Source organism: Echiichthys vipera (genome assembly GCF_963691815.1).
Source record: "Echiichthys vipera genome assembly, chromosome: 2".
In the NCBI taxonomy this organism is placed as follows: domain Eukaryota; kingdom Metazoa; phylum Chordata; class Actinopteri; order Perciformes; family Trachinidae; genus Echiichthys; species Echiichthys vipera.
In genome coordinates, this window is record NC_139827.1 from 385,596 (window position 1) to 411,780 (window position 26,185).

A 26,185-nucleotide genomic window follows, 5' to 3' on the forward strand; every position below is an offset into this window, starting at 1 on the left:
TAAATTAATATATAATTTAATTAACTTTTTAACTTTTTTCATGAAATAGTTGAAAACAATTGAAAAAAATATCCTCAAAGCAATTTCAGTCAAAAACAACTGGACTGGTTATTTGTCAGGAAGACGTTTCACCTCTCATCCAAGAGGCTTCATCAGTTCATGTACGCATCTGACCAGGCTGGGACTGGTCCAACTAACTAATTGAAAAAAATATATTTTTTCTTTATTAAAAATCTTTATTTCACAGCTGATAAAGTTCAGACGGATAAAGGAATAAAATCTATAAAGATAAATAAATAAATAAAATAAATAAACTAAATAAATGTGTAGATTTGTCACTTCCTGTTCAGGGCTCAGTCAAAATGAGTAGACTAGTGTGCGTCAGTGACGTAGTGACGTCTCTGTGCTGACGCAGTGACGTCTCTGTGCTGACGCAGTGACGTCTCTGTGCCGGTGGAGCGTAGAAGAATCTGCGCATGCGCTGTGTGCAGCTGTAACAGAACAACATGGAGGTGTTCGTGAGTTCCCCGTTAGCGCCGAGCTCCAGCTCCGGGTTCTCAGGGTCCCCCGGGTTCTCTAACCGGGCGTTTCCGGACGGTTCCGTGGTCCGGGACGTTCTGGACCGGTTCCTCCAGCAGCACGTGAGTGTTCTCAGCAGAGAGGCGGGAAAACAGAACAGTAAACATAGACACTGTTGTTAGCCGTTAGCTGTTAGCACGTTAGCCGTTAGCTAGCGATTAACGACAGGAAGCGTCTGCGTCTGGTTTAATGCTGCGTTCAGTGTCGTGGGACCTTTAACTCGCCTCACACAGCTGCTGTTGAGTGTTCTGGTGTGAAACTACGTCGTTATTTCATTTTAGCATGAATATAAATAATTAAATATGGATGAAATTAAAGGCCTCGCCTCGGTGTCGCAGCAGCACTGTGTGCTAATGTCTGCAGCTCCGCTTCACATCCACGATGATGATGATGATGATGATGATGATGATGATGATGAAGAGCTGGACGGGTTTGATGCCGTGTTGTTTATGTTCCGCTCCCGGGAGGAGAGGTCCCGTGTCCCACTGCACTGGAACGCAGCATTACTCACGGCAGGTGACGTCATATTTCCGCGTTCAAATGTGGAAACAGAAAAACAACATTTAACACGTTTTATTTCACAGTTCAGGATCAAACGCCTGAAGAAGAGAGATTATTATATTATTATTAATATTAATAATTCTACCTCTGTGGATGATTCAGCTCCGTGTCAAACACGTGTGTATATTTATTTATTTATTTATATTAAAATAATTAAGCCGAGCCGCGCTCAGTGACGTCAGAGATGTAGAGTGAGACAGAACATTTGTTTATGTGGAGATGAAACCACCTGGAGCACGTGACCTGAGGGGCCGCGCCACTTCCTGTTTACATGATGACATCATCGAATATTCGTCTGTTTATCAGTTATTTATAAGTTAGTCATTTAAAACCTGCAGATGTTTGTTGGATCTTTGTATTTGTTCACTTTAAGTGTGTGTGTGTGTGTGCGTGTGTGCGTGCGTGTGTGTGTGTTTACTGTGTGTGTTTGTGTGTGTGTGCAGGGAGTCTCTTCCTCAGACTTCTACGTGGTCAGTAACGGGCGGCGGTGCGAGCTGGAGGCGCCTCTGCAGCATGGAGCCGTCTATCACCTGGAGCCTCGTCTGTGTGGAGGGAAAGGAGGTGCGTTCAGGGACCAGACTCTGAGATGTGATGCGTTCAGGGACCAGACTCTGAGATGCGTTCATGGACTGGACTCAGACTCTGAGATGCGTTCAGGGACCGGACTCTGAGATGCGTTCATGGACTGGACTCAGACTCTGAGATGCGTTCAGGGACCAGACTGTGTTTTGTAACTGTGCTCTTCTTCTTCTGTGGTGGGTTCAGGCTTCGGCTCCATGCTGCGAGCTCTCGGCGCTCAGATCGAGAAGACGACCAACAGAGAGGCGTGCAGGGACCTGAGCGGGCGCCGCCTCCGAGACGTCAACCACGAGAAAGAGTGAGCGCCGTTCCTCTTCTCTTCTTCTGTGGTGCGCTCACGCCGGCTGAGCGCTCCTCTTCTTCTGTGGTGCGTGCAGGATGGCGGAGTGGCTGAAGAAGCAGACGGAGCGCGAGGCGGAGAAGGAGCAGCGGCGTCTGGAGCGGCTGCAGAGGAAACTGTCCGAACCCCGGCACCAGTTCACCGACCCGGAGTACCAGAGGCAGTGCCACGACCTGTCCGAGAGGCTGGAGGACTCCGTCATCAAAGGTGTGTGTGTGTGTGTGTGTGTGTGTGTGTGTGTGTGTGTGTGTGTGTGTGTGTGTGTGTGTGTGTGTGTGTGTGTGTGTGTGTGTGTGTGTGTGTGTGTGTGTGTGTGTGTGTGTGTGTGTGTGTGTGTGTGTGTGTGTGTGTGTGTGTGTGTGTGTGTGTCTGTCTGTATTAAGTGTGTGTGTGTGTGTTTGTTTACTCTGTGTGTATTAAGTGTGTGTGTGTGTGTGTGTATTAAATGTGTGTGTGTGTGTATTAAATGTGTGTGTGTGTGTGTGTGTGTGTGTGTGTGTATTAAACGTGTGTGTGTGTGTGTGTGTATTAAACGTGTGTGTGTGTGTGTGTGTGTGTGTGTGTGTGTGTGTGTGTGTGTCAGGTCTGCAGGCCTCCTCCAGCTCCTCGGTGAAGCCGGTCGACGTCTCTGCATCAAAGAGAGCGAGTTGTGATGAGAGCGAGCAGCCGCAGAAGAAGCAGAAGAAGAAGAACGCGGCGGCGTCGGCGTGTTTCTGGTGAGTTCCTCAGGATCTGGTTCTGGTTCAGGATCAACTTCACAACAGTCCAACATTAAACCGTCTGTCGCCATGGTTACAGGACCGGCGTGGGCGACATGCTGAGCTCCGACGACGACGAGGAGGAAGAAGAAGAAGAAGAAGAGTCTCCGTCCTCCGGCTGTGGAGCTGCTGCTGTTACCATGACGACACCCGAACAGAGCGCCGCCAGGCCTGCAGAGACCCCCAGAGACCTGACCCCCAGAGACCAGACCCCCAGAGACCAGACCCCCAGAGACCAGACCCCCAGAGACCAGACCCCCAGAGACCAGACCCCCAGAGACCAGACCCCCAGAGACCAGACCCCCAGAGACCAGGCCGTCAGTCCTGCAGAGACCTGTCCGGAGCCCCCCTCAGGGTCGGTCTGTGGTTCTCAGCAGGTCAGAGTTCAGCTCATCAAACTGTGACGTCGACTGTTTGTGTTAAAAACCTGAAACACGTTAATAACGTGTTGCTGTTTCAGGGCCCGGCTGCTGTGGACCCGTCCCCCCTGTCCCCCCCGCCCCCCCTGTCCTCCACATCCCCCCCGCCCCCCCTGTCCTCCACGCCCCCCCTGTCCTCCACGCCCCCCCTGCTCTCCTCCCTGTCCTCGCTGTCCTCGCCGGCCCAGCTGGAGTCTCTGGGTCTGGACCGGCTCAAGGAGGAACTGATGTCTCGGGGGTTGAAGTGCGGGGGAACGCTGACGGAGCGCGCCGCCCGCCTCTTCTCTGTCAGAGGACTGAGTCCAGATGAGATCGACCCGGCGCTGCTCGCCAAGACCAGGACCAAGGGGAAGAGGAAGTGAGGCGTCTCCGCTGCTCCTTTCTGTTTCAGTGGACGCTCCACTTCCTGTTTCAGTGGACGCTCCACTTCCTGTTTCAGTGGAGTTAGAGGAAACTTAAAGGAACCTTAGAACCTCATGTTCTAGATTCTCTGTTCTGATTCATTTCACCTTTTTTTTTTTTAAATAATAAATTTTGACTTTTCTCAACAAAAAGAATTCATTCTGTTTTTATTCAGGTCACACTTAGAACCGCGGTTCTATGACTGCGGCCTTAGAACCGCGGTTCTATGACTGTGGCCTTAGAACCGCGGTTCTATGACTGTGGCCTTAGAACCGCGGTTCTATGACTGTGGCGTTAGAACAGCGGTTCTATGACTGCGGCCTTAGAACTGAGGTTCTGAATGTGGCCTTAGAACTGAGGTTCTGTGACCGTGGCCTTAGAACCGCGGTTCTATGACTGGCCTTAGAACTGCGGTTCTATGACTGGCTTAAGAACCGCGGTTCTATGACTGCGGCCTTAGAACCGCGGTTCTATGACTGGCTTAAGAACCACGGTTCTGTGACTGTGGCCTTAGAACCGCTGTTCTGTGACTGGCCTTAGAACTGCTGTTCTATGACTGTGGCCTTAGAACCGCTGTTCTATGACTGTGGCTTAAGAACCACGGTTCTGTGACTGTGGCCTTTAGAACCGTGGTTCTGTGACTGTGGCCTTTAGAACCGTGGTTCTGTGTTTGTGGCCTTAGAACCGTGGTTCTATGACTGTGGCCTTTAGAACCGTGGTTCTATGACTGTGGCCTTAGAACCGCAATTCCATGACTGTGGCTTAAGAACTGCGGTTCTGTGACTGGCCTTAGAACCGCGGTTCTATGACTGTGGCCTTAGAACCACGGTTCTATGACTGTGGCCGTAGAACCGTGGTTCTGTGCTTGTGGCCTTAGAACCGTGGTTCTATGACTGTGGCCTTAGAACCGCGATTCTGTGACTGTGGCCTTAGAACCGCGGTTCTATGACTGTGGCCTTAGAACCACGGCTCTATGACTGTGGCCTTAGAACCGTGGTTCTGTGTTTGTGGCCTTAGAATCGCGGTTCTGTGACTGGCCTTAGAACCGCGGTTCTATGACTGTGGCCTTAGAACCGCGGTTCTATGACTGTGGCCTTAGAACCGCGGTTCTATGACTGTGGCCTTAGAACCGAGGTTCTGTGACTGGCCTTAGAACCGCGGTTCTGTGACTGTGGCCTTAGAACTGAGGTTCTGTGACTGTGGCCTTAGAACCGCGGTTCTATGACTGTGGCCTTAGAACCGCGGTTCTGTGACTGTGGCCTTAGAACTGAGGTTCTGTGACTGTGGCCTTAGAACTTAGGTTCTGTGACTGTGGCCTTAGAACCGCGGTTCTATGACTGTGGCCTTAGAACCGCGGTTCTATGACTGTGGCCTTAGAACCGCGGTTCTATGACTGTGGCCTTAGAACAGCGGTTCTATGACTGCGGCCTTAGAACCACGGTTCTATGACTGTGGCCTTAGAACCGCGGTTCTATGACTGTGGCCTTAGAACCGTGGTTCTGTGTTTGTGGCCTTAGAATCGCGGTTCTGTGACTGGCCTTAGAACCGCGGTTCTATGACTGTGGCCTTAGAACCGCGGTTCTATGACTGTGGCCTTAGAACCGCGGTTCTATGACTGTGGCCCTTAGAACCGCGGTTCTATGACTGTGGCCCTTAGAACAGCGGTTCTATGACTGCGGCCTTAGAACCGCGGTTCTGTGACTGTGGCCTTAGAACCGCGGTTCTATGACTGTGGCCTTAGAACCGCGGTTCTATGACTGTGGCCTTAGAACGGTTCCTACGCTGGAGAAACCAGTTCACTGAAACAATGGCGTGGTGTCACCGTGGTTACAGAGACACACAGACAGGAAGTGATGTCACAGCTGGTTTATTACAGGTCCATTATTTACACGTGGTCGTCTGAGAGCAGCAGAGGATTCTGGGTAGTTTCAGAAGCCGGGGTCCCAGGAAGTGACCTGCGGCGAGTCGACCTCCGTGAAGCACACGACCACGTCCCCGGCCCTGAAGTCCACCTCGCCGTCCGCCGACAGACCGCAGTCCTTCCCCGTCTGCACCGTCACCACGTCGTCCTTCAGGTGCTTCAGCGACACCAGAGAACCTGCAACGGAACCACAGAGGAACCTTAGAGCCACACCAGAGAACCTGCAACGGAACCACAGAGGAACCTTAGAGCCACACCAGAGAACCTGCAACGGAACCACAGAGGAACCTTAGAGCCACACCAGAGAACCTGCAACGGAACCATAGAGGAACCTTAGAGCCACACCAGAGAACCTGCAACGGAACCACAGAGGAACCTTAGAGCCACACCAGAGAACCTGCAACGGAACCTTAGAGCGACACCAGAGAACCTGCAACGGAACCACAGAGGAACCTTAGAGCCACACCAGAGAACCTGCAACAGAACCACAGAGGAACCTCAGAGCGACACCAGAGAACCTGCAACGGAACCACAGAGGAACCTTAGAGCGACACCAGAGAACCTGCAACGGAACCACAGAGGAACCTTAGAGCCACACCAGAGAACCTGCAACGGAACCACAGAGGAACCTTAGAGCGACACCAGAGAACCTGCAACGGAACCAAAGAGGAACCTTAGAGCGACACCAGAGAACCTGCAACGGAACCAGAGAGGAACCTTAGAGCGACACCAGAGAACCTGCAACGGAACCAGAGGGAACCTTAGAGCGACACCAGAGAACCTGCAACGGAACCACAGAGGAACCTTAGAGCGACACCAGAGAACCTGCAACGGAACCACAGAGGAACCTTAGAGCGACACCAGAGAACCTGCAACAGAACCACAGAGGAACCTTAGAGCCACACCAGAGAACCTGCAATGGAACCACAGAGGAACCTTAGAGCGACACCAGAGAACCTGCAACGGAACCAGAGAGGAACCTTAGAGCGACACCAGAGAACCTGCAACTGAACCACAGAGGAACCTTAGAGCGACACCAGAGAACCTGCAACGGAACAAGAGAGGAACCTTAGAATGACACCAGAGAACCGTAGAGGATTAGAGGAACCTTAGAACGTTAGAAGAACATTATAAGAATGTTAAAGGAACCTTAGAACATTAGAGGAACGTTAAAGGAACCTTAGAACGATAGAAGAACGTTAAAGGAACCTTAGAACGTTAGAGGAACGTTGAAGGAACCTTAGAAAATTATAAGAACGTTAATGGAACCTTAGAACGTTATAAGAATGTTAAAGGAACCTTAGAACGGTAGAAGAAAGTTAAAGGAACCTTAGAACGTTATTAGACCGTTAAAGGAACCTTAGAACGTTAGAAAAACGTTAAAGGAACATTAGAACGTTATAAGAACGCTAAAGTAACTTTAGAACGTTGGAGGAACGTTAAAAAAACCTTAGAACGCTTTAAAAAACATTAAAGGCACGTTAAAGGAACCTTAGAACGTTATAAGAACGCTAAAGTAACCTTAGAACGTTAAAGGAACGTTAAAGGAACCTTAGAACCTTATAAAAACGATAAAGGAACCTTAGAACTTTAAAGGAACGATAAAGGAACCATAGAACGTTAGAAGAACGTTAAAAGAACCTTAGAACGTTATAAGAACGTTAAAGGAACCATAGAACGTTAGAGGAACATTAAATGAACCTTAGAACATTAGAGGAACGTTAAAGGAACCGTTGAAAGTTAGAGGAATGTTAAAGGAACCATAGAATGTTATTAGAACGTTAAAGGAACCTTAGAACATTATAAGAATGTTAAAAGAACCTTAGAACGTTAGAGGAAAGTTAAAGGAACCTTAGAACGTTAGAGGAACGTTAAAGGAACCATAGAATGTTATTAGAACGTTAAAGGAACCTTAGAACGTTAGAGGAACGTTAAAGGAACCTTAGAAAGTTATAAGAACGTTAAAGGAACCTTAGAACGTAAGAGGAATGTTAAAGGAACCATAGAACATTAAAAGAACGTTAAAGGAACCTTAGAAAGTTAGAAGAACGTTAAAGGAACCTTAGAACGTTAGAGGAAAGTTAAAGGAACCTTAGAACATTAAAAAACGTTAAAGGAACCTTAGAACGTTATAAGAACATTAAAGGAACCTTAGAACGTTGGAGGAACGTTAAAAGAACCTTAGAACGCTTTAAAAAACATTAAAGGAACGTTAAAGGAACCTTAGAACGTTAGAGGAATGTTAATGGTACCTTAGAACATTATAAGAACGTTAGAGGAACCTTAGAACGGTAGAGGAAAGTTAAAGGAACCTTAGAACGTTAGAGGAACGTTAAAGGAACCTAAGAACGTTAAAGGAACCTTAGAACGGTAGAGGAAAGTTAAAGGAACCTTAGAACGTTAGAAAAACGTTAAAGGAACATTAGAACGTTATAAGAACGCTAAAGTAACCTTAGAACGTTAAAGGAACGTTAAAGGAACCTTAGAACCTTATAAAAACGATAAAGGAACCTAAGAACTTTAAAGGAACGTTTAAGGAACCTTAGAACTTTAAAGGAACGTTAAAGGAACCGTAGAACGTTAAAGGAACGTTAAAGGAACCGTAGAACATTAGAGGAACGTTAAAGGAACCTTAGAACGTTAGAGGAACGTTAAAAGAACCTTAGAACGTTATAAGAACGTTAAAGGAACCTTAGAACGTTAGAGGAACGTTAAAGGAACCTTAGAATGTTACAAGAACGTTAAAGGAACCTTAGAACGTTAGAGGAACGTTAAAGGAACCTTAGAACGTTAGAGGAACGTTAAAGGAACCTAAGAAAGTTATAAGAACGTTAGAGGAACGTTAAAGGAACCTTAGAACGTTAGAAGAACGTTAAAGGAACCTTAGAACGTTAGAGGAAAGTTAAAGGAACCTTAGAACATTAAAAAACGTTAAAGGAACCTTAGAACGTTATAAGAACATTAAAGGAACCTTAGAACGTTGGAGGAACGTTAAAAGAACCTTAGAACGCTTTAAAAAACATTAAAGGAACGTTAAAGGAACCTTAGAACGTTAGAGGAATGTTAATGGTACCTTAGAACATTATAAGAACGTTAGAGGAACCTTAGAACGGTAGAGGAAAGTTAAAGGAACCTTAGAACGTTAGAGGAACGTTAAAGGAACCTAAGAACGTTAAAGGAACCTTAGAACGGTAGAGGAAAGTTAAAGGAACCTTAGAACGTTAGAAAAACGTTAAAGGAACATTAGAACGTTATAAGAACGCTAAAGTAACCTTAGAACGTTAAAGGAACGTTAAAGGAACCTTAGAACCTTATAAAAACGATAAAGGAACCTAAGAACTTTAAAGGAACGTTTAAGGAACCTTAGAACTTTAAAGGAACGTTAAAGGAACCGTAGAACGTTAAAGGAACGTTAAAGGAACCGTAGAACATTAGAGGAACGTTAAAGGAACCTTAGAACGTTAGAGGAACGTTAAAAGAACCTTAGAACGTTATAAGAACGTTAAAGGAACCTTAGAACGTTAGAGGAACGTTAAAGGAACCTTAGAATGTTACAAGAACGTTAAAGGAACCTTAGAACGTTAGAGGAACGTTAAAGGAACCTTAGAACGTTAGAGGAACGTTAAAGGAACCTAAGAAAGTTATAAGAACGTTAGAGGAACGTTAAAGGAACCTTAGAACGTTAGAAGAACGTTAAAGGAACCTTAGAACGTTATAAGAACGTTAAAGGAACCTTAGAACATTAGAGGAACGTTAAAGGAACTTTGGAATGTTATAAGAACGTTAAAGGAACCTTAGAACGTAATAAAAACGTTAAAGGAACCTTAGAACGTTATAAAAACGTTAAAGGAACGTTAAAGGAACCTTAGAACGTCATAAAAACGTTAAAGGAACCTTAGAACGTTAGAGGAACGTTAAAGGAACCTTAGAACGTTATATAAACGTTAAAGGAACCTTAGATCGTTATAAGAACATTAAAGGAACATTAGAACGTTAGAGGAACGTTAAAGGAACCTTAGAACGTTAGAGGAACGTTAAAAGAACCTTAGAACGTTATAAGAACGTTAAAGGAACCTTAGAACGTTAGAGGAACGTTAAAGGAACCTTAGAACGTTAGAGGAACGTTAAAGGAACCTAAGAAAGTTATAAGAACGTTAAAGGAACCTTAGAACGTTAGAGGAACGTTAAAGGAACCTTAGAACGTTAGAAGAACGTTAAAGGAACCTTAGAACGTTATAAGAACGTTAAAGGAACCTTAGAACGTTAGAGAGACGTTAAAAGAACCTTATAAAAACGTTAAAGGAACCATAGAACGTTATAAGAACATTAAAGGAACCTTTGAACGTTAGAGGAAAGTTAAAGGAACCTCAGAACATTAGAGGAACGTTATAGGAACCTTAGAACGTTATAAGAACGTTAAAGGAACCTTAGAACGTTAGAGGAACGTTAAAGGAACTTTAGAATGTTATAAGAACGTTAAAGGAACCTTAGAACGTAATAAAAACGTTAAAGGAACCTTAGAACGTTATAAAAACGTTAAAGGAACGTTAAAGGAACCTTAGAACGTCATAAAAACGTTAAAGGAACCTTAGAACGTTATAAGAACGTTAAAGGAACCTTAGAACGTTATATAAACGTTAAAGGAACCTTAGATCGTTATAAGAACATTAAAGGAACATTAGAACGTTAGAGGAACGTTAAAGGAACCTTAGAACTTTAGAGGAACGTTAAAAGAACCTTAGAACGTTATAAGAACGTTAAAGGAACCTTAGAACGTTAGAGGGACGTTAAAGGAACCTAAGAAAGTTATAAGAACGTTAAAGGAACCTTAGAACGTTAGAGGAACGTTAAAGGAACCTTAGAACGTTAGAAGAACGTTAAAGGAACCTTAGAACGTTATAAGAACGTTAAAGGAACCTTAGAACGTTAGAGAGACGTTAAAAGAACCTTATAAAAACGTTAAAGGAACCATAGAACGTTATAAGAACATTAAAGGAACCTCAGAACGTTAGAGGAACGTTAAAGGAACCTTAGAACGTTATAAGAACGTTAAAGGAACCTTAGAACGTTAGAGGAACGTTAAAGGAACTTTAGAATGTTATAAGAACGTTAAAGGAACGTTAAAGGAACCTTAGAACGTAATAAAAACGTTAAAGGAACCTTAGAACGTTAGAGGAACGTTAAAGGAACCTTAGAACGTTATAAAAAAGTTAAAGGAACGTTAAAGGAACCTTAGAACGTCATAAAAACGTTAAAGGACCCTTAGAACGTTATAAAAACGTTAAAGGAACCTTAGAACGTTAGAGGAACGTTAAAGGAACCTTAGAACGTTATATAAACATTAAAGGAACCATAGAACGTTATAAGAACATTAAAGGAACCTTAGAACGTTAGAGGAACGTTAAAGGAACCTTAGAATAATATAAGAACGTTAAAGGAACCTTAGAACCTTATAAAAACGTTAAAGGAACCTTAGAACGTTATAAGAACATTAATGGAACCTTAGAACGTTAGAGGAACGTTAAAGGAACCGTAGAACGTTAAAGGAACCTTAGAACGTTAGAAAAACGTTAAAGGAACATTAGAACGTTATAAGAACGCTAAAGTAACTTTAGAACGTTGGAGGAACGTTAAAAAAACCTTAGAACGCTTTAAAAAACGTTAAAGGAACCGTAGAACGTTATAAGAACGCTAAAGTAACCTTAGAACGTTAAAGGAACGTTAAAGGAACCTTAGAACCTTATAAAAACGATAAAGGAACCTTAGAACTTTAAAGGAACGATAAAGGAACCATAGAACTTTAAAGGAACGTTAAAGGAACCATAGAACGTTAGAAGAACGTTAAAAGAACCTTAGAACGTTATAAGAACGTTAAAGGAACCATAGAACGTTAGAGGAACATTAAATGAACCTTAGAACATTAGAGGAACGTTAAAGGAACCGTTGAAAGTTAGAGGAATGTTAAAGGAACCATAGAATGTTATTAGAACGTTAAAGGAACCTTAGAACATTATAAGAATGTTAAAAGAACCTTAGAACGTTAGAGGAAAGTTAAAGGAACCTTAGAACGTTAGAGGAACGTTAAAGGAACCATAGAATGTTATTAGAACGTTAAAGGAACCTTAGAACGTTAGAGGAACGTTAAAGGAACCTTAGAAAGTTATAAGAACGTTAAAGGAACCTTAGAACCTTAGAGGAACGTTAAAGGAACCTTAGAAAGTTATAAGAACGTTAAAGGAACCTTAGAACGTTAGAGGAACGTTAAAGGAACCTTAGAAAGTTATAAGAACGTTAAAGGAACCTTAGAACGTTAGAGGAACGTTAAAGGAACCTTAGAAAGTTATAAGAACGTTAAAGGAACCTTAGAACGTTAGAGGAACGTTAAAGGAACCTTAGAACGTAAGAGGAATGTTAAAGGAACCATAGAACATTAAAAGAACGTTAAAGGAACCTTAGAAAGTTAGAAGAACGTTAAAGGAACCTTAGAACGTTAGAGGAAAGTTAAAGGAACCTTAGAACATTAAAAAACGTTAAAGGAACCTTAGAACGTTATAAGAACATTAAAGGAACCTTAGAACGTTGGAGGAACGTTAAAAGAACCTTAGAACGCTTTAAAAAACATTAAAGGAACGTTAAAGGAACCTTAGAACGTTAGAGGAATGTTAATGGTACCTTAGAACATTATAAGAACGTTAGAGGAACCTTAGAACGGTAGAGGAAAGTTAAAGGAACCTTAGAACGTTAGAGGAACGTTAAAGGAACCTAAGAACGTTAAAGGAACCTTAGAACGGTAGAGGAAAGTTAAAGGAACCTTAGAACGTTAGAAAAACGTTAAAGGAACATTAGAACGTTATAAGAACGCTAAAGTAACCTTAGAACGTTAAAGGAACGTTAAAGGAACCTTAGAACCTTATAAAAACGATAAAGGAACCTAAGAACTTTAAAGGAACGTTTAAGGAACCTTAGAACTTTAAAGGAACGTTAAAGGAACCGTAGAACGTTAAAGGAACGTTAAAGGAACCGTAGAACATTAGAGGAACGTTAAAGGAACCTTAGAACGTTAGAGGAACGTTAAAAGAACCTTAGAACGTTATAAGAACGTTAAAGGAACCTTAGAACGTTAGAGGAACGTTAAAGGAACCTTAGAATGTTACAAGAACGTTAAAGGAACCTTAGAACGTTAGAGGAACGTTAAAGGAACCTTAGAACGTTAGAGGAACGTTAAAGGAACCTAAGAAAGTTATAAGAACGTTAGAGGAACGTTAAAGGAACCTTAGAACGTTAGAAGAACGTTAAAGGAACCTTAGAACGTTATAAGAACGTTAAAGGAACCTTAGAACATTAGAGGAACGTTAAAGGAACTTTGGAATGTTATAAGAACGTTAAAGGAACCTTAGAACGTAATAAAAACGTTAAAGGAACCTTAGAACGTAATAAAAACGTTAAAGGAACGTTAAAGGAACCTTAGAACGTCATAAAAACGTTAAAGGAACCTTAGAACGTTAGAGGAACGTTAAAGGAACCTTAGAACGTTATATAAACGTTAAAGGAACCTTAGATCGTTATAAGAACATTAAAGGAACATTAGAACGTTAGAGGAACGTTAAAGGAACCTTAGAACGTTAGAGGAACGTTAAAAGAACCTTAGAACGTTATAAGAACGTTAAAGGAACCTTAGAACGTTAGAGGAACGTTAAAGGAACCTTAGAACGTTAGAGGAACGTTAAAGGAACCTAAGAAAGTTATAAGAACGTTAAAGGAACCTTAGAACGTTAGAGGAACGTTAAAGGAACCTTAGAACGTTAGAAGAACGTTAAAGGAACCTTAGAACGTTATAAGAACGTTAAAGGAACCTTAGAACGTAATAAAAACGTTAAAGGAACCTTAGAACGTAATAAAAACGTTAAAGGAACGTTAAAGGAACCTTAGAACGTTAGAGGAACGTTAAAGGAACCTAAGAAAGTTATAAGAACGTTAGAGGAACGTTAAAGGAACCTTAGAACGTTAGAAGAACGTTAAAGGAACCTTAGAACGTTATAAGAACGTTAAAGGAACCTTAGAACATTAGAGGAACGTTAAAGGAACTTTGGAATGTTATAAGAACGTTAAAGGAACCTTAGAACGTAATAAAAACGTTAAAGGAACCTTAGAACGTAATAAAAACGTTAAAGGAACGTTAAAGGAACCTTAGAACGTCATAAAAACGTTAAAGGAACCTTAGAACGTTAGAGGAACGTTAAAGGAACCTTAGAACGTTATATAAACGTTAAAGGAACCTTAGATCGTTATAAGAACATTAAAGGAACATTAGAACGTTAGAGGAACGTTAAAGGAACCTTAGAACGTTAGAGGAACGTTAAAAGAACCTTAGAACGTTATAAGAACGTTAAAGGAACCTTAGAACGTTAGAGGAACGTTAAAGGAACCTTAGAACGTTAGAGGAACGTTAAAGGAACCTAAGAAAGTTATAAGAACGTTAAAGGAACCTTAGAACGTTAGAGGAACGTTAAAGGAACCTTAGAACGTTAGAAGAACGTTAAAGGAACCTTAGAACGTTATAAGAACGTTAAAGGAACCTTAGAACGTTAGAGAGACGTTAAAAGAACCTTATAAAAACGTTAAAGGAACCATAGAACGTTATAAGAACATTAAAGGAACCTTTGAACGTTAGAGGAAAGTTAAAGGAACCTCAGAACATTAGAGGAACGTTATAGGAACCTTAGAACGTTATAAGAACGTTAAAGGAACCTTAGAACGTTAGAGGAACGTTAAAGGAACTTTAGAATGTTATAAGAACGTTAAAGGAATCTTAGAACGTAATAAAAACGTTAAAGGAACCTTAGAACGTTATAAAAACGTTAAAGGAACGTTAAAGGAACCTTAGAACGTCATAAAAACGTTAAAGGAACCTTAGGACGTTATAAGAACGTTAAAGGAACCTTAGAACGTTATATAAACGTTAAAGGAACCTTAGATCGTTATAAGAACATTAAAGGAACATTAGAACGTTAGAGGAACGTTAAAGGAACCTTAGAACTTTAGAGGAACGTTAAAAGAACCTTAGAACGTTATAAGAACGTTAAAGGAACCTTAGAACGTTAGAGGGACGTTAAAGGAACCTTAGAACGTTAGAGGAACGTTAAAGGAACCTAAGAAAGTTATAAGAACGTTAAAGGAACCTTAGAACGTTAGAGGAACGTTAAAGGAACCTTAGAACGTTAGAAGAACGTTAAAGGAACCTTAGAACGTTAGAAGAACGTTAAAGGAACCTTAGAACCTTATAAAAACGTTAAAGGAACCATAGAACGTTATAAGAACATTAAAGGAACCTTTGAACGTTAGAGGAAAGTTAAAGGAACCTCAGAACATTAGAGGAACGTTATAGGAACCTTAGAACGTTAGAGGAACGTTAAAGGAACTTTAGAATGTTATAAGAACGTTAAAGGAACGTTAAAGGAACCTTAGAACGTAATAAAAACGTTAAAGGAACCTTAGAACGTTAGAGGAACGTTAAAGGAACCTTAGAACGTTATAAAAAAGTTAAAGGAACGTTAAAGGAACCTTAGAACGTCATAAAAACGTTAAAGGACCCTTAGAACGTTATAAAAACGTTAAAGGAACCTTAGAACGTTAGAGGAACGTTAAAGGAACCTTAGAACGTTATATAAACATTAAAGGAACCATAGAACGTTATAAGAACATTAAAGGAACCTTAGAACGTTAGAGGAACGTTAAAGGAACCTTAGAATAATATAAGAACGTTAAAGGAACCTTAGAACCTTATAAAAACGTTAAAGGAACCTTAGAACGTTATAAGAACATTAATGGAACCTTAGAACGTTAGAGGAACGTTAAAGGAACCGTAGAACGTTAAAGGAACCTTAGAACGTTAGAGGAACGTTAAAGGAACCTTAGAACGTTAGAGGAACGTTAAAGGAACCGTAGAACGTTAAAGGAACCTTAGAACGTTAGAGGAACGTTAAAGGAACCTTGGGACGTTGTAAAAAACGTTAAAGGAACATTAAAGGAACCTTAGAACGTTAAAGGAACCTTAGAAAGTTAGAAGAACGTTAAAGGAACCTTAGAACGGTAGAGGAAAGTTAAAGGAACCTTAGAACGTTAGAGGAACGTTAAAGGAACCTTAGAACGTTAGAAAAACGTTAAAGGAACCGTAGAACATTAGAGGAACGTTAAAGGAACCTTAGAACGTTATAAGAATGTTAAAGGAACCTTAGAACGTTAGAGGAACCTTAGAAAGTTATACGAACGTTAAAGGAACGTTAAAGGAACCTTAGAACATTATAAGAATGTTAAAGGAACCTTAGAACGTTATAAGGGCGTTAAAGGAACATTAGAACGTTAGAGGAACGTTAAAGGAACCTTAGAACGTCATAAAAACGTTAAAGGAACCTTAGAACGTCATAAAAACGTTAAAGGAACCTTAGAACGTTTTAAGAACATTAAAGGAACCTTAGAACGTTAGAGGAATGTTAAAGGAACCTTAGAACGTAATAAAAACGTTAAAGGAACCTTAGAACGTTAGAGGAACGTTAAAGGAACCTTAGAAAGTTATAAGAACGTTAAAGGAACCTTAGAACCTTATAAAAACGTTAAAGGCACCTTAGAACGTTTTAAGAACATTAAAGGAACCTTAGAACGTTAGAGGAACGTTAAAGGAACCTTAGAATGTTATAAGAACGTTAAAGGAACCTTAGAACGTAATAAAAACGTTAAAGGAACCTTAGAACGTTAGAGGAACGTTAAAGGAACCTTAGAACGTTATAAAAACGTTAAAGGAACCTTAGAACGTTAGAGGAACGTTAAAGGAACCCTAGAAAGTTATAAGAACGTTAAAGGAACCTTAGAACCTTATAAAAACGTTAAAGGAACGTTAAAGGAACCTTAGAACGTTATAAAAACGTTAAAGGAACCTTAGAACGTTAGAGGAACGTTAAGGGAACCTTAGAACGTCATAAAAACGTTAAAGGAACCTTAGAACCTTATAAAAACGTTAAAGGAACGTTAAAGGAACCTTAGAACGTCATAAAAACGTTAAAGGAACCTTAGAACGTTAGAGGAAAGTTAAAGGAACCTTAGAACGTTATAAGAACGTTAAAGGAACCTTAGAACGTTATAAAAACGTTAAAGGAACCTTAGAACGTTATAAAAACGTTAAAGGAACCTTAGAACGTTAGAAGAACGTTAAAGGAACCTTAGAACGTTATAAAAACGTTAAAGGAACCTTAGAACGTTAGAGGAAAGTTAAAGGAACCTTAGAACGTTATAAGAACGTTAAAGGAACCTTAGAACGTTATAAAAACGTTAAAGGAACCTTAGAACGTTATAAAAACGTTAAAGGAACCTTAGAACGTTAGAAGAACGTTAAAGGAACCTTAGAACGTTATAAAAACGTTAAAGGAACCTTAGAACGTTAAAGGAACGTTAAAGGAACCGTAGAACGTTAGAGGAACGTTAAAAGAACCTTAGAACGTTATAAGAACGTTAAAGGAACCTTAGAATGTTATAAGAACGTTAAAAGAACCTTAGAACGTTAGAGGAACGTTAAAGGAACCTAATAAAGTTATAAGAACGTTAAAGGAACGTTAAAGGAACCTTAGAACATTACAAAAACGTTAAAGGAACCTTAGAACGTTAGAGGAACGTTTAAGGAACCCTAGAACGTTAAAAGAACGTTAAAGGAACCGTAGAACGTTATAAAAATGTTAAAGGAACCTTAGAACGTTATAAGAACGTTTAAGGAACCTTAGAACGTTAGAGAGACGTTAAAAGAACCTCATAAAAACGTTAAAGGAACCATAGAACGTTATAAGAACATTAATGGAACCTTAGAACGTTAGAGGAACGTTAAAGGAACCTAAGAATGTTATAGGAACGTTAAAGGAACCTTAGAACGTCATAAAAACGTTAAAGGAACCTTAGAACGTTAGAGGAACGTTAAAGGAACCTTAGAAAGTTATAAGAACGTTAAAGGAACCTTAGAATGTTAAAGGAACGATAAAGGAACCTTAGAACTTTAAAGGAACGTTAAAGGAACCGTAGAACGTTAAAGGAACGTTAAAGGAACCTTAGAACGTTAGAGGAACGTTAAAAGAACATTAGAACGTTATAAGAACGTTAAAGGAACCATAGAATGTTAAAGGAACGATAAAGGGAACCTTAGAACTTTAAAGGAACGTTAAAGGAACCGTAGAACGTTAAAGGAACGTTAAAGGAACCTTAGAACGTTGGAGGAACGATAAAGGAACCTTAGAACTTTAAAGGAACGTTAAAAGAACCTTAGAACTTTAAGGGAACGTTAAAGGAACCTTAGAACGTTAGAGGAACGTTAAAAGAACCTTAGAACGTTATAAGAACGTTAAAGGAACCTTAGAATGGTAAAGGAACGATAAAGGAACCTTAGAACGTTAAAGGAACGTTAAAGGAACCTTAGAACGTTGGAGGAACGTTAAAAGAACCTTAGAACGTAAGAGGAACGATAAAGGAACCTTAGAACTTTAAAGGAACGTTAAAGGAACCGTAGAACGTTAGAGGAACGTTAAAGGAACCTTAGAAAGTTAGAAGAACGTTAAAGGAACGTTAAAGGAACCTTAAAACGTTATAAGAACGTTAAAGGAACCATAGAATGTTAAAGGAACGATAAAGGAACCTTAGAACTTTAAAGGAACGTTAAAGGAACCGTAGAACGTTAAAGGAACGTTAAAGGAACCTTAGAACGTTGGAGGAACGATAAAGGAACCTTAGAACGTTAGAGGAACGTTAAAAGAACCTTAGAACTTTAAAGGAACGTTAAAGGAACCATAGAACGTTAGAGGAACGTTAAAAGAACCTTAGAACGTTATAAGAACGTTAAAGGAACCTTAGAATGTTAAAGGAACGATAAAGGAACCTTAGAACGTTGGAGGAACGTTAAAGGAACCTTAGAACGTTGGAGGAACGTTAAAGGAACCATAGAACGTTAGAGGAACGTTAGAAGAACCTTAGAACGTTATAAGAACGTTAAAGGAACCTTAGAATGTTAAAGGAACGATAAAGGAACCTTAGAACGTTGGAGGAACGTTAAAGGAACCTTAGAACGTTAAAGGAACCTTAGAACGTTAGAGGAACATTAAAGGAACCTTAGAACGTTGGAGGAACGTTAAAAGAACCTTAGAACGTAAGAGGAACGATAAAGGAACCTTAGAACTTTAAAGGAACGTTAAAGGAACCGTAGAACGTTAAAGGAACCTTAGAACGTTTTAAAAAACGTTAAAGGAACCTTAGAACGTTAGAGGAATGTTAAAGGAACCTTAGAATGTTATAAGAACGTTAAAGGAACCTTAGAACGTTATAGGAACGTTAAAGGAACCTTAGAACGTTAGAGGAACGTTAGAGGAACCTTAGAACATTAGAGGAATGTTAAAGGAACCTTAGAATGTTATAAGAACGTTAAAGGAACCTTAGAACGTTAGAGGAACATTAAAGGAACCTTAGAAAGTTAGAAGAACGTTAAAGGAACCTTAGAACGTTAGAGGAACCTTAGAACATTAGAGGAATGTTAAAAGTACCTTAGAAAGTTAGAAGAACGTTAAAGGAACCTTAGAACGTTATAGGAACCTTAGAACGTTAGAGGAACGTTAAAGGAACCTTAGAACGTTAGAAGAACGTTAAAGGAACCTTAGAACGTTATAAGAACGTTAAAGGAACCTTAGAACGTTTAAGGAACGTTAAAGGAACTTTAGAACGTTAGAAGAACGTTAAAGGAACCTTAGAACTCTAAAGGAACGTTAAAGGAACCTTAGAACGTTGGAGGAACGTTAAAAGAACCTTAGAACGTAAGAGGAACGATAAAGGAACCTTAGAACTTTAAAGAACGTTAAAGGAACCGTAGAACGTTATAAGAACGTTAAAGGAAACTTAGAACGTTTTGAAAAACGTTAAAAGAACGTTAAAGGAACCTTAGAACGTTAGAGGAACGTTAAAGGAACCTTAGAATGTTATAAGAACGTTAAAGGAACCTTAGAACGTTAGAGGAACGTTAAAGGAACCTTAGAACGTTAGAAGAACGTTAAAGGAACGTTAAAGGAACCTTAGAACGTTATAAGAACGTTAAAGGAACCATAGAATGTTAAAAGAACGATAAAGGAACCTTAGAACTTAAAAGGAACGTTAAAGGAACCGTAGAACGTTAAAGGAACGTTAAAGGAACCTTAGAACGTTGGAGGAACGATAAAATAACCTTAGAACTTTAAAGGAACGTTAAAGGAACCATAGAACGTTAGAGGAACGTTAAAAGAACCTTAGAACTTTAAAGGAACGTTAAAGGAACCATAGAACGTTAGAGGAACGTTAAAAGAACCTTAGAACGTTAAAGGAACCTTAGAACGTTAAAGGAACCTTAGAACGTTAAAGGAACGTTAAAGGAACCTTAGAACGTTGGAGGAACGTTAAAAGAACCTTAGAACGTAAGAGGAACGATAAAGGAACCTTAGAACTTTAAAGGAACGTTAAAGAAACCGTAGAACGTTAAAGGAACCTTAGAACGTTTTAAAAAACGTTAGAGGAACGTTAAAAGTACCTTAGAACGTTCTAAGAACGTTAAAGGAACCTTAGAATGGTAAAGGAACGATAAAGGAACCTTAGAACGTTAAAGGAACGTTAAAGGAACCTTAGAACGTTGGAGGAACGTTAAAAGAACCTTAGAACGTAAGAGGAACGATAAAGGAACCTTAGAACTTTAAAGGAACGTTAAAGGAACCGTAGAACGTTAAAGGAACCTTAGAACTTTAAAGGAACGTTAAAGGAACCGTAGAACGTTAAAGGAACGTTAAAGGAAACTTAGAACGTTATAAGAACGTTAAAGGAACCATAGAATGTTAAAGGAACGATAAAGGAACCTTAGAACTTAAAAGGAACGTTAAAGGAACCTTAGAACTTTAAAGGAACGTTAAAGGAACCTTAGAACGTTATAAGAACGTTAAAGGAACCTTAGAATGTTAAAGGAACGATAAAAGAACCTTAGAACGTTAAAGGAACCTTAGAACGTTAAAGGAACGTTAAAGGAACCTTAGAACGTTGGAGTAACGTTAAAAGAACCTTAGAACGTAAGAGGAACGATAAAGGAACCTAAGAACTTTAAAGGAACGTTAAAGGAACCGTAGAACGTTTTAAAAAACGTTAAAGGAACGTTAAAGGAACCTTAGAACGTTAGAGGAATTTTAAAGGAACCTTAGAACGTTAGAGGAACGTTAAAGGAACCTTAGAAAGTTAGAAGAACGTTAAAGGAACGTTAAAGGAACCTTAGAACGTTAGAGGAACGTTAGAGGAACCTTAGAACATTAGAGGAACGTTAAAAGTACCTTAGAAAGTTATAAGAACGTTAAAGGAACCTTAGAACGTTATAGGAACCTTAGAACGTTAGAGGAATGTTAAAGGAACCTTAGAATGTTATAAGAACGTTAAAGGAACCTTAGAACGTTAGAGGAACGTTAAAGGAACCTTAGAAAGTTAGAAGAACGTTAAAGGAGCCTTAGAACGTTAGAGGAACCTTAGAACATTAGAGGAACGTTAAAAGTACCTTAGAAAGTTAGAAGAACGTTAAAGGAACCTTAGAACGTTATAGGAACCTTAGAACGTTAGAGGAACGTTAAAGGAACCTTAGAACGTTAGAGGAACGTTAAAGGAACCTTAGAACGTTATAAGAACGTTAAAGGAACCTTAGAACGTTAGAGAACGTTAAAAGAACCTTAGAACGTTAGAAGATAGTTAAAGGAACCTTAGAACATTAGAGGAACGTTAAAGGAACCTTAGAACTTTAGAGGAACGTTAAAGGAACCTTAGAACGTTATAAGAGGGTTAAAGGAACGTTAAAGGAAGCTTAGAACGTTATAAGAACGTTAAAGGAACCTTAAAGGAACCTTAGAGCGTTAGAAGAACGTTAAAGGAACGTTAAAAGAATGTTAAAGGAACTTTAGAACATTATAAGAACGTTAAAGGAACCTTAGAACGTTAGAGGAAGGTTAAAGGAACCTTAGAACGTTAGAAGAACATTAAAGGAACGTTAAAAGAATGTTAAAGGAACGTTAAAGGAACCTTAGAGCGCTAGAGGAACGTTAAAGGAACTTTAGAACATTTTAAGAACGTTAAAGGAACGTTAAAGGAACTTTAGAACATTTTAAGAACGTTAAAGGAACCTTAGAACATCATAAGAACATTAAAGGAACCTTAGAACGTTATAAGAACGTTAAAGGAACCTTAGAACGTTAAAAGAACGTTAAAGGAACCATAGAGTGTTAAAGTAACATTAGAGGAAAGTTAAAGGAACGTTAATAACAGGAACATTGGAGAACGTTAAAGAACGTTAGAGAACGTTAGAGAACGTTAAAGAACGTTAATAACAGGAACATTGGAGAACGTTAGAGAACGTGTGACCCACCCTCCCACACGGCGTCCTGTCCCCGGACCAGCCTGAACCTGAGCCTCCGGTCCAGGTGACCCTTCTGAACCCTGCAGCCGGCCACCGGAACCTTCTTCTTCCCCACGGAGACGTCGAACATGGCGAGGACCGACGCTTCACCTGCACACAGGAACCTCAAGTTACCCCACCATCATCAGGTCCAGAGTCTGATCCTGGATCAGGTCTCAGGGGCAGCAGCTCCAGCCTCTGATCCTGGATCAGGTCTCAGGGGCAGCAGCAGCTCCAGCCTCTGATCCTGGATCAGGTCTCAGGGGCAGCAGCTCCAGACTCTGATCCTGGATCAGGTCTCAGGGGCAGCAGCTCCAGACTCTGATCCTGGATCAGGTCTCAGGGGCAGCAGCTCCAGACTCTGATCCTGGATCAGGTCTCAGGGGCAGCAGCTCCAGACTCTGATCCTGGATCAGGTCTCAGGGGCAGCAGCTTTAGCCTCTTTCTTCTGATGTTTTTCAGTTTTCAAAATAAGAGACTTTTTAAACTGGACCCGCCAAAATAAAGGCCCTTTCCTCAGAGGCTTTTATTGTGAAACCCCTGCAGGAAGGAGCTGATGATTGTTGTTGTTTGTGTCCAGCTGATTTATGGAATAATGATATTAAAGTGCTGACGCGGCGCCTGCGCTCTTACCCACGATGCTCTCTGTTCGTCGCGGCGGCAGTTTGCTGCTCAGCTCCTCCTTCAGCTCGTCGATCAGTTTGTAGATGACGGCGTGCAGACGCAGCGGGACGCCCTGCTTCACCGCCAGCTGCTGCACCGCCCGGCCCGCCGCCACGTTGAAGCCGTAAATGGAACCTGGTGGAGAGGAAAGACGTTCTCTGTCAGACGACCTCTGACCTCAGCGACCTCTGACCTCAGCGACCTGACCTCAGCGACCTCTGACCTCAGCGACCTCTGACCTCAGTGACCTCTGCGACCTCTGACCTCAGCGACCTCTGACCTCAGTGACCTCTGACCTCAGCGACCTCTGACCTCAGCGACCTCTGACCTCAGCGACCTCTGACCTCAGTGACCTCTGACCTCAGCGACCTCTGACCTCAGCGACCTCGGTGACCTCTGACCTCGGTTACCTGAGAACATCTTGGCCATGTTGACGTCGTTCTCCGTCACGTCTCCCACGCCGAAGTGAAGCACCTCCAGCTCACACTGCTGCTGAGCGTCGTACCCGTCCAGGATGTTCAGCACCGCCTCCACCGAGCCGTCCACGTCCCCTGGGGGTCAAAGGGCAAAGGTCAGCCACGCCTCAACTCAAACACATCACTTCCTGTCCCTGACCTTGACACCAGCATCAGGACCTCACGTCACTTCCTGTCCCTGACCTTGACACCAGCATCAGGACCTCACGTCACTTCCTGTCCCTGACCTTGACACCAGCATCAGGACGTCACGTCACTTCCTGTCCCTGACCTTGACACCAGCATCAGGACATTACATCACTTCCTGTCCCTGTCCTTGACACCAGCATCAGGACGTTACATCACTTCCTGTCCCTGTCCTTGACACCAGCATCAGGACGTCACATCACTTCCTGTCCCTGACCTTGACACCAGCATCAGGACGTTACATCACTTCCTGTCCCTGTCCTTGACACCAGCATCAGGACATTACATCACTTCCTGTCCCTGTCCTTGACACCAGCATCAGGACGTCACATCACTTCCTGTCCCTGACCTTGACACCAGCATCAGGACGTTACATCACTTCCTGTCCCTGACCTTGACACCAGCATCAGGACCTCACTTCCTGTCCCTGACCTTGACACCAGCATCAGGACCTCACTTCCTGTCCCTGACCTTGACACCAGCATCAGGACCTCACTTCCTGTCCCTGACCTTGACACCAGCATCAGGACCTCACTTCCTGTCCCTGACCTTGACACCAGCATCAGGACGTCACGCCACTTACTGATGTGATGATGTCACAGTGTGAGCAGCCAATGGGAGCCGTGCGTACCTTTGATGATGAGCGGCAGGCTGAGGCCGTCGCTCGCGGTCCTCTCGCTGCTCCTCGTGGCGAGCTTGCTCTTGTAGGCGTGGTACAGCACGTTCTTCCTCTTCCTCCAGCTCAGGTGCGTCAGCCCCTCCCTCTCCCGCCGGTACTGGTCCAGGTGCTGCTGGTGCTTCAGCGCGATGACGCTCTGCTCCTCCTGCAGCTTCACCTGCTCCTCCTCCTCACTGCGCCACTCCACCACCTCCTTGGCTCTGTGCTGCAGAACCAACACACGGAACCTTTATCATGGTTCTGCTGTGGTTCTGCTGTGGTTCTGCTGTGGTTCTGCTGTGGTTCTACTCTGGTTCTGCTGTGGTTCTACTCTGGTTCTACTCTGGTTCTACTGTGGTTCTGCAGTGGTTCTACTGTGGTTCTACTCTGGTTCTGCTGTGGTACTGCTGTGGTTCTGCTGTGGTTCTACTGTGGTTCTACTGTGGTTCTGCTGTGGTTCTAGTGTGGTTCTGCTGTGGTTCTAGTGTGGTTCTACTCTGGTTCTGCTGTGGTTCTAGTGTGGTTCTGCTGTGGTTCTGCTGTGGTTCTAGTGTGGTTCTGCTGTGGTTCTAGTGTGGTTCTGCTGTGGTTCTACTCTGGTTCTGCTGTGGTTCTGCTGTGGTTCTACTGTGGATCTACTGTGGTTCTGCTGTGGTTCTGCTGTGGTACTAGTGTGGTTCTGCTGTGGTTCTAGTGTGGTTCTGCTGTGGTTCTGCTGTGGTTCTACTGTGGTTCTGCTGTGGTTCTGCTGTGGTACTAGTGTGGTTCTGCTGTGGTTCTACTGTGGTTCTGCTGTGGTTCTGCTGTGGTTCTACTGTGGTTCTGCTGTGGTACTGCTGTGGTTCTACTGTGGTTCTGCTGTGGTTCTGCTGTGGTTCTGCTGTGGCTCTACTCTGGTTCTGCTGTGGTTCTACTGTGGTTCTGCTGTGGTTCTGCTGTGGTTCTAGTGTAGTTCTGCTGTGGTTCTAGTGTGGTTCTACTGTGGTTCTGCTGTGGTTCTGCTGTGGTTCTGCTGTGGTTCTACTGTGGTTCTACTGTGGTTCTGCTGTGGTTCTGCTGTGGTTCTACGGTGGTTCTGCTGTGGTTCTGCAGTGGTTCTGCTGTGGTTCTACTGTGGTTCTGCTGTGGCTCTACTGTGGTTCTGCTGTGGTTCTGCTGTGGTTCTGCTGTGGTTCTACTGTGGTTCTGCTGTGGTTCTGCTGTGGTACTGCTGTGGTTCTACTATGGTTCTGCTGTGGTTCTACTGTGGTTCTGCTGTGGTTCTAGTGTGGTTCTGCTGTGGTTCTGCTGTGGTTCTAGTGTGGTTCTGCTGTGGTTCTGCTGTGGTTCTGCTGTGGTTCTAGTGTGGTTCTGCTGTGGTTCTACTCTGGTTCTACTGTGGTTCTACTCTGGTTCTGCTGTGGTTCTACTGTGGTTCTACTGTGGTTCTAGTGTGGTTCTGCTGTGGTTCTGCTGTGGTTCTACTGTGGTTCTACTGTGGTTCTGCTGTGGTTCTACTCTGGTTCTGCTGTGGTTCTGCTGTGGTTCTAGTGTGGTTCTGCTGTGGTTCTGCTGTGGTTCTACTGTGGGTCTGCTGTGGTTCTGCTGTGGTTCTAGTGTGGTTCTGCTGTGGTTCTGCTGTGGTTCTACTGTGGGTCTGCTGTGGTTCTGCTGTGGTTCTAGTGTGGTTCTGCTGTGGTTCTGCTGTGGTTCTACTGTGGTTCTGCTGTGGTTCTGCTGTGGTTCTGCTGGTTCTACTGAGTCCAGTGTCCTCTGTAGCATGTAGCTTAGCAGCGCCTCACCTCAGACTCCACCTCCAGGATGGTCTCTCCAGCGGACGGCAGCTCCTTCCAGCCGACCACCTCCACCGCGGCGCTCGGCCCCGCCTCCGTCACCGGGCGCCCGTTCTCATCGAACAGGAACCGGACTTTACCCCAACTCTTCCCCGCCACCAGGACACAACCGCGCTTCAGCGTCCCCCGCTGGACAATGACCGTCGTTACAGGACTGAGGGGACACAAGGAGAACCAGTCACATCCTGTCTCTAAAGGTCATCTAGAACCTTAGAACCAGAGTCACATCCTGTCTCTAAAGGTCATCTAGAACCTTAGAACCAGAGTCACATCCTGTCTCTAAAGGTCATCTAGAACCTTAGAACCAGAGTCACATCCTGTCTCTAAAGGTCATCTAGAACCATAGAAC

The 26,185-nt window shown here is 42.4% G+C and overlaps 2 protein-coding genes across 2 annotated transcripts in view; one reads left to right on the forward strand and one right to left on the reverse strand.

The window, feature by feature from the left end:
• The first annotated feature begins 330 nt into the window (after positions 1-330).
• Positions 331-3,784, forward strand: sde2 (SDE2 telomere maintenance homolog (S. pombe)). Its single transcript, XM_083930120.1, has 7 exons — positions 331-641; positions 1,584-1,701; positions 1,906-2,017; positions 2,097-2,266; positions 2,643-2,775; positions 2,858-3,194; positions 3,278-3,784. The coding sequence occupies exons 1-7, from the start codon at positions 507-509 to the stop codon at positions 3,596-3,598; spliced, it is 1,326 nt and encodes a 441-aa protein (XP_083786246.1). The 5' UTR covers positions 331-506; the 3' UTR covers positions 3,599-3,784.
• Positions 3,785-5,505: 1,721 nt separating this feature from the next.
• mtif2 (mitochondrial translational initiation factor 2) overlaps positions 5,506-26,185 on the reverse strand; it is a 27,748-nt gene continuing 7,068 nt past the window's right edge. The window contains exons 9-14 of the mRNA XM_083933636.1: positions 25,786-25,990; positions 23,978-24,230; positions 23,095-23,235; positions 22,655-22,819; positions 21,992-22,132; positions 5,506-5,736 (exon numbers count right to left, since the gene is read on the reverse strand). Of these exons, the coding sequence (XP_083789762.1) occupies positions 5,567-5,736; positions 21,992-22,132; positions 22,655-22,819; positions 23,095-23,235; positions 23,978-24,230; positions 25,786-25,990 (1,075 nt within the window). The 3' untranslated portion in view covers positions 5,506-5,566. The remainder of the gene's footprint in view (positions 5,737-21,991; positions 22,133-22,654; positions 22,820-23,094; positions 23,236-23,977; positions 24,231-25,785; positions 25,991-26,185) is intronic.

Coding starts and splice junctions, on each gene's coding strand:
- sde2 (XM_083930120.1), top strand. CDS start 507: ATGGAGGTGTTCGTGAGTTCCCCGTTAGCGCCGAGCTCCAGCTCCGGG. Junction 642..1,583: donor ACCGGTTCCTCCAGCAGCAC/GTGAGTGTTCTC, acceptor GTGTGTGTGCAG/GGAGTCTCTTCCTCAGACTT. Junction 1,702..1,905: donor TCTGTGTGGAGGGAAAGGAG/GTGCGTTCAGGG, acceptor TGGTGGGTTCAG/GCTTCGGCTCCATGCTGCGA.